This window comes from Acinonyx jubatus, chromosome D1 (genome assembly GCF_027475565.1).
Source record: "Acinonyx jubatus isolate Ajub_Pintada_27869175 chromosome D1, VMU_Ajub_asm_v1.0, whole genome shotgun sequence".
Classification (NCBI taxonomy): Eukaryota; Metazoa; Chordata; class Mammalia; order Carnivora; family Felidae; genus Acinonyx; species Acinonyx jubatus.
In genome coordinates this window covers 52,133,026-52,141,523 of record NC_069390.1, presented here as the reverse complement: position 1 = coordinate 52,141,523, position 8,498 = coordinate 52,133,026, and the positions used below count along the sequence as shown (strand labels likewise).

General features: G+C 36.4%; 1 protein-coding gene across 1 annotated transcript; it reads left to right on the top strand.

Annotated features, from left to right (window-relative positions):
• The first annotated feature begins 6,835 nt into the window (after nucleotides 1–6,835).
• LOC106977788 (olfactory receptor 56B1) lies at nucleotides 6,836–8,066 on the top strand. The gene has a single exon (XM_015075344.3). It carries the CDS (start codon nucleotides 7,083–7,085, stop codon nucleotides 8,064–8,066), a length of 984 nt encoding a protein of 327 aa, XP_014930830.3. The 5' UTR covers nucleotides 6,836–7,082.
• Nucleotides 8,067–8,498: the final 432 nt, after the last annotated feature.

Here is an 8,498-nt window from a genome sequence, read left to right as displayed (position 1 = left end):
TCGCAGTTCATGAGTTCAAGTCCCACATTGGGCTTGCTGCTGTCAGCATGGAGCCCTTTTGGATTCTCTGCCCCTTTATCTCTCTGCCCCTCCCTGCTTATAATCTCTCTCTCAATAAAAGATAAAACATTAAAAAAAAGAAAGAAAGAAATCAGTTACCTAAAATTTCCATGAGCATGTGCGTACATGTGTGAATGTGAGTGTTGGATGTTGTATGGTAATACATTATGACCAAGTGGGATTTATTCCAGGAACTCAAAGCAGGTTGGCTGAGAACACACACAAGTAATCAACTTAAATATGACAAAATAGATTTAAATAGGAAAAAATCATAAGATTACTACAACAGAGTAAGAAAATATTTGTTTTCATTAAATATCCATTCATGATTAAAACACAGCAAAATCTAAATTTAGAAGGAAATTTTAATTTGATAAAAGGCATGCACAAAAAACCTACAGCTAATATCCCAATTAATGATGAAATATGAAAATATGTCTCCCTGAAGATAATAGCAAGGCAAAGATGTCAACCATTCCCACTTCTATCCAATATTGTACTAGAGGTCCAAGCAGTAGAATAAAATTAAAAGAGTGAAAAAGGCATTAATATTGAAAAGACTCAAAAGACTCTTCCTTTTCATTTGAAAATGGAAAACGTAAGACACAAACACTAGGGGGTGCTGCCAAAGCAATTTCTAGACGGAAACTTTATTTTTTTTAATTTATTTTTATTTTTTTAATATGAAATTTATTGTCAAATTGGTTAGATGGAAACTTTCTAACACTAAATGCATATATTAAGAAAAAAGAAAGATCTCAAAAGCAACTTTATTCCACAAGGAACTAGAAAAAGAACAAATGAAGACCAAAACAAGGAGAAGGAAAGAAATCACAAAAAGTAGAGCTAAATAAAATGGAGACCACAAAAACAATCGCAAATATCAATGAAAGTGAGGCCTAGGTTTTTGTAAAGATAAACAAATTGGCAAACCTTTAGCTGAACTTACTAAGAAAAAAAGAAAGAGGTATCAAATAAACAAAGCCACAAATGAAAGAGGAGACATTACAACTGATACCATACAAAACACATGTGATTGTTAGAGATTACTATGAAAATTATATGTCAACAAATAATCCAGGAGAATATATTCTATATTACAACAATTGTCAGTTAATATATTGGTCCCTCCAATTTTTTCCCTCAAAATGCTATTTCGGGACCTGTGTACAAAATATATTAAGAACTCTTAAAACTCAGTCATAAAAAGATAAACCAGTTAAAAACCAAGCAAAGGGTATGAATAGATCTTTCTCCAGAGAAGATAGAAATAAGTCAGTAAGCAACATGAAGAGGTGCTCAACGTTATTAGTCATTAAAGAAATGTAAAACAAAATTATAATGAGATACCGTTCACATCCAAGAGAATAATTATACTAAAAAAAAACCAGTAACAATCAGGTTAGCAAGAATGTAGAAAAATTGGAACCCTCATACACTGCTGGTAGGGATGTAAAATAGTTTAAAAAATTGCTATTTTGCTCTCAACTACTTTTCTATGTGCTGATAAACAATCTTTACATGCATGCTTCAAATGTACCATATGCTTGTCATGACCTAATCTGAATTTATTCTCTTCTCCTGTAACCTGGTCTTTCTCCAATCTTCCTTAAGAATGTGAATAACATCAGGTGCCATCCCACTGCATATATCAAACACTAGAATTGTTCTTTGGTTGTGGTGCCTGGGTGGCTCAGTCGGTTAAGCATCTGACTTTGGCTCAGGTCATGATCTTGCAGTTTGTGAATTCGAGCCCCATGTCAGGCTCTGTGCTGACAGCTCAGAGCCTGGAGCCTGCTTCGGATTCTGTGTCTCCTTCTTTCTCTCTCTCAAAAATAACTCTCTTTTAAAAAAACTCACGCTCTCCCCCAAAAATAAACATTAAAAAAAAAAAAGAATTGTTCTTTGGTCATCTAATTACGAGACCTTGAAACCATAAAGCCCTTAGAAGAGAACATAAGCAGTCATTCCTTTGCCATCAGCCACAGCAACAGTTTTCTTCATCTGCCTTCTAAGTCAAGGGAAACAAGAGCAAAAAGAAACTACACTAAACCAAACTAAAAACCTTCTGCATAGTGAAGGAAGCCATCAACAGAACAAAAAGGCAACCCACTGAATGGGAGAAGATATTCGCCAAGTGATATATCCAATAAGGGGTTAATATCCAAAATATGTAAAGAACTTACACAACTGAACACCAAAATCCCCCAAATAATCCAATTTAAAAATGAACAGAGGACTTGAATAGACATGTTTCCAAAGATGACATAGAGTGGGTCAACAAATACATGAAAAGATCATAGCATCACTAACCATCAGGGAAAGGAAATTTAAAACCACTATGAGATATTGCTATTATAATGGTTAGACTCTAAAAGGCAAGAAATAATAAGTGGTGATGAGAATGTGGAAAAAATTTGCACTGTTTTTGGGAATGCAAACTGGTATAGCCACTGTGGAAAAGAGTATGGATCTTTCTTAAATAATTAAAAACAGGAATACCATATGGTCCAATAATTCTGCTACTGGATATTTATGAAGAGAATTAAAAATGGAAATACTATATGATCCAATAATTCTGCTATTGGGTATTTATATGAAGAAAATGAAAATTCTAGTTCTAAAAGATATACATATCCCTATGTTTATTGAAGCATTATTTATAATAGCCAAGATATGGAAGCAACCTGTGTCCATCGATTACAAATAGATAAAGAAGTATATATATATATATATATATATATATATAATGAATAATATTATAATAAAAATATATATGTAATGGAATATTAGCCTCAAAAAAGAATGTGATCTTGCCATTTGCTACAACAGGTGAAAGTGAAATAAGTTAGACAAAGAAAAAACAAATATTATATGATTTCACATATATGTGGAATCTAAAAAAACAAAACAGGGGCACTTGGGTGGTTGAGTTGGCTAAAGGTCCAACTTTGCCTCAGGTCATGATTTCATGGTTCGTGGTTTCGAACTCCACATTGACTCTGCTGTTAGCATGAGCCTGCTTAGGATCTTCTCTCTCTCTCTCTCTCAGATTAAATGAACATTAAAAAATGTTTTTAAATATTTTAAATATTTTTTAACATTAAAAAACAAAACACATGAATAAACAAATAAAAAAGAGATTCAAACCTATGAATACAGAGAACAAACTAATGGTTGCCAGCAGCGCAGGGGGTGGGTGGGGAGTAACAGTGAAAGTGAAGGTAGGTACACCTCTCAGTTACGGAATGAATAAGTTATGGGGATGAAATGTACAGCATAGGGAATATAGTCAGAGGTGTAGTAATAGCCCTGTATGGTGACAGATGGTAGCTACACTCTGGTGAGCATAATACAATGTATAAACTTGTTGAATCATTATGTTGTACACTTGAGCGTAATGTAACATTTCTATCAACTATACTCAAGGAAAAAAAGAGAGAAAAAATTTTTTAAAGAAAAAAGTTAAAAAAAATAAAAAAATTGTTCTTTGGTCATAAAAGTGATCAATTTTATCTTCAACATACCTTCTAAATCTATTCACTTTTCTCTATCTTCACTGGCCCTATCCTAGTGCAAGATAAAGTCATCTCTCCTTTGGGATTACTGTTACTCAACTGATTCACTTATATTTACCCTTGCCACACTTAATCTGGTGTCCACATTGCTGCGAGGTCCTAATTCTCCTTAAAAGCTTTCAGTGGTCCCTTATAACCCTGCATAAATTTGCTTGCAAGTCTCTGGCCTCTGTCAGCTCAACAACTCTGTTTCACACCATATCTCATTTCTGTCACTTCTTAGTGCTCCAGCCACATTTATCCTCTTTTATTACTTGAATTTCACGCGATCCCCTCACTTCAGCATCTTAAAGTTCTTGGGCTCCTTTGCCTCCCCCTCCTCCCCATTACCAAATCCACACCACAGTTAAGTCCTTTTCAAACACGTGGCCTTGACACAAACTGGTGTTTCTTCTGGAAATCCCTCTCTGACACCAAGACTAAATTAATTCTCCCCATTATATGCTCTCATATTTCTGGGGGCTTTTGCTTCAAAGCACTTCTCCCAGTCTATAGGTAGATTTGTTAGATTCTTTGCTTAGTGTTTTACCCCGTTGCCCCAACTAGGCCACTGTTTCCATGAGAACAGGGACCATGGCAGTTTTATTGACGATTTTATGCCTGCCATATTTTGTAAACACAGTAGGAACTCAATAGATACATATGGGGTGAATAAATACTTTCTCTTTTAACAGTTTATTTTTTAAGCATAACAACATAACCACAGAATTTAAAATCCCCTGAAATTTTGTACTTAAGAAAAATTTAAACACTGATAAAGTTGCCCACTTTGTATAGGGCTATTTTGATTTCATAAATGAAGACATTTTTCTGCTTATGTAAGTTCTCAGTTTACATCGATAGGAAGTGTGTCTCTGAATCAATCTCCCTTCCAACCTTTTGGGATTTAATATCTTAGGAATTCTGCTTTCTCTATGGGCTGTTCTCTCTTCATGTCTCCAAGGGAAATCTATTATCTTTAGATCACTGAGCTGTTTACTACTCCCCATAAAATCCAGAATCTCATAATTTCTATGCCATGTGTGAGCTGAAAACACATCCTCACCTCATGTGAAAGCTTCATTCTCAAAGAGTTGTGTCTTCTTTCCGGGTAGGAAACCCCTGCCATTGCCAGGACCTCAGACTGTGAGACTCTGCTCCTAACCACAGTTAAGTACTAAAACCTTGGCATGGTCACATTGGCTAAATCCCAGAGCATCCAATGGAGGCTGATCCTTAACCTTTTCTTATGTTGTTTTGCACAAGAGATCAACTCTTTCTTCTGTGCTATGAGGAAATAAAGGCGTAGAGAAGCTGTTCAAAGGGATTAAGGCTAGAATTAGAGAATATAAGGTTTGTGTGATGATCTAGAAGTGATCTCATTTATAAAACAGCTGCTAGATTGTCTTCAGGATGAATATATTAACTGTCTTACGTACCAGGATCACACTCCCTGTCCTGCTAACCTTTAAGTGCTAAAAGAAATTGAAAACACTTATTTCCTTTCTGTAAACTCAAATCTGCTCCTTCTCTTAACTGTATCACACTAATATCTATCAGGAGAAAACATCAAAGATACAAGGCTGTGTCTTTGATATGAGGATATATAATAATAAATATTTGGCAAAAATACCAGACCCCATACAGTCAAGTGGGTCACACGTCCAAGTTCTCAAGATGGAGCTATGAAGCTGAACTCCTCAGGAGTTCTGATCTAAAAGTCCAGAGTCAAAGTAGCTTCATCTTCAAGCCTCTTTTGTGTTTGTTTGGTTAAAATTTGCTGTGAACACATGTAGATGATTTTAGTGTTTACCAAATTACGTTACTGTTAAAGAAGGAAGATTTTCCCCAAGATTAAGGGGTACATGTTTACCCAAACTTACAGGTGGCAAGACATTTCTGAAGAAAAAATACATCTAGTTGCTGACATGATCTTCTCTTGTTGGTGTTAACACAAGAGAATTTTAATTTCTTTCAGATATGTCCTTCTATATTTAAAGGTAATTATATGAAGAATAAATCCACAACTGCCTTTTGTGCTATAAAAGAATTTAAACTATTTGAAAGAAAGGGTGAAGGCATGGATCATTCTAAGCAAGGGAATACAAGTTTTAGGAAGATCAGATGGCTGAGCAAAAGAAGGAAGCATGAGTAGAGGCACAAGTGACCAGGTAAGACTCAGAAGTAGCATTGCTGAGGAGAAAGGCTGCATGATGAAGTAGGGGAAGAAACCACAGGACAAGGGAGCAATTGTTGGCCAAAAGGAAAGGCTTGCTTGTTATTTAAGGCTTGGCTGGTTGGGCTCCTGAACAGAATAAAAAGTACATGAAAAACACCAGCTTCTGAAGAAAGATGAGTCTAGTTTTGAACATGAATCTGAACATACAATTGCAGTTTCTTCAACATATGGGCAAGTAATTCTTGTTTGTTAATAAAATCAAAATCATCTTACTACCAGTGCCTAACTCTTGTATTTATATGCCTTTATAGATTCTTTAGGACTACACTAGAAAAAAAATCTATGGTTTGTCTCTATTAAGTCACTACTTAAATCAACAAATTCAGTCATGATCATTTAGCTTTCCAAGCTATCCTTTTCTGAATTTTTCAGAAGTCCATACAAATCAGAATATTAAAAAAAATAGTTAGGGGTGCCTGGGTGTCTCAGTTGGTTAAGCATCCAACTTCAGCTCAGGTCAGGATCTTGCGGTTAGTGAGTCCAGTCCGGGCCAAGAATTGGACTCTGTGCTGACAGTTCAGAGTCTGGAACCTTCTTCGGATTCCCTGTCTCACTCTCTCTCTGCCCCTTCCCTGCTCACACTCTGTCTTTCTCAAAATAATAAATAAACATTAAAAAAAATTTTAAAGTTATTTATCTTCCAATTTGCACCATACTTATGCGTGAAAATCTTTATAGTCTGTGGTATAATATTTGAGGAGGCTATATAAAACATAAATGGACTTCTATAACAACCTGAATAGTACAGCTAGAAAATTTCATCTCCATATTTCTGTATTTTAAAAAATTTTCCGTGTTGTTAATTAATAAAAACCTGAAGTAATATTGAGACAAATATGAAGAAAACAAACACATCCACTTGATTCCACAAGATTTCTGAGGAAATAAAGAAAATTCAAAAAGAAAAAAAAGTAGAATCCTATGTATGTGATGGTCCTAAATTGAGATAACTGGGGATAAGGCAAATGGAGATGTGAGACGCATGCTGCATTGTCCCTCAATAGTCAACCGTGATAATTGCTCCTTATAAGTTTAATTTCTACTCTGAAACCCCCAGAACTTCATGGTACTTTATCTTCAATTACAGTAAGGGATGTACAACAGAGTTCATTTGGTTACAGCACCAACTATGCGACGTGGAGATAGGTTAAAAATAACGTTTGATGATAATATGGCTCAAAGAAAGCAACGTTGAAACCCATCTTTTTTTTTTCTCTTAGGAAACAATGTCTGCATCTCTGAAAGGCTCTAATAGCTCCAACTTCCAGGTGTCTGAGTTCATCCTGATGGGACTCCCAGGCATTCACAGCTGGCAACACTGGCTCTCCTTACCATTGGCAATACTCTACCTCTCAGCAATTGGTGCTAATATCCTCATCCTTGTCACCATCTGCCAGGACCCTGCTCTTCAGCAGCCTATGTACTCTTTCCTAGGCATCCTCTCTGTGGTGGACATGGGTCTGGCCACCACCATCATGCCCAAGATCCTGGCCATCTTCTGGTTTGATGCCAAGGTCATCAGCCTTCCTGAGTGTTTTGCTCAGATCTATGCCATTCACTGCTTTGTGGGCATGGAGTCTGGTATCTTCCTCTGCATGGCTTTTGATAGATACATAGCTATTTGTCACCCTCTTCGCTACCCATCAATTGTCACCAAGGCCTTAATCTTAAGAGCTACTGTGCTCATGGTACTAAGAAACAGTTTGTTTTCCCTTCCAGTGCCAGTGCTAGCAGCCCAGCGTAATTATTGTTCCAGGAATGAGATTGAGCACTGCCTGTGCTCTAATCTTGGGGTCACCAGCCTGGCTTGTGATGACAGGAGGCCAAACAGCATCTGCCAATTGGTTCTGGCATGGCTTGTAATGGGGAGTGACCTAGGTCTTATACTATTGTCATACATTTTGATTCTGCGCTCTGTACTTAAACTGAATTCTGCTGAAGCTGCCTCCAAAGCTCTGAGCACTTGTAGCTCCCATCTGATCCTTATCCTATTCTTCTACACTGTTGTTGTAGTGATTTCAGCAACTCATCTGGCAGAAACTAAGGCCCCTTTGGTTCCAGTTCTACTCAATGTGCTGCACAACATCATCCCCCCTTCCCTCAACCCTATGGTTTATGCACTTAGGACTAAAGAACTTAGGGCAGGCTTCCAAAAGGTGTTTTGTTTGAGCTTAGAAAAGAAAACAAAGCACCAGAGACCTTCTCCATGATGTACATGAACTTCAGCTAATTTCAAATATGATGGGAAAAGTGAATGCCTTTGAGATATCTTTTTCACATTGTAAAACCATCTGAAAACAACAACAACAACAACAAAATATTCACAGTAGCTCCAAAATATTGATAAGAGCTGGATAAATTTGAGAATAGGAAAGACTTTCTACCAAAACAACCAAATGGAATAAAAACTAGACTATAATATTTATATCTCTCTCCTAAATTAAAATGTAATATAATAACAAAAGCACACTCACACACAACCAAAGAAATAAATGATCTATAACTTGAGTTATAGATCATGTTTGTTTCTTGATAACCATTCCTTAGGAGCAACGTCTGTCTGTGTGAACAGGTGTCATTCCAATAATGTGCCTGCAGAGGGAGGAATAGAAAATACTTCAGATGAGCAAAGCCCAATCAGT

What these genes read in the sequence shown, in the direction of transcription:
- LOC106977788 (XM_015075344.3), top strand. Translation starts at nt 7,083, where the DNA reads ATGTCTGCATCTCTGAAAGGCTCTAATAGCTCCAACTTCCAGGTGTCT.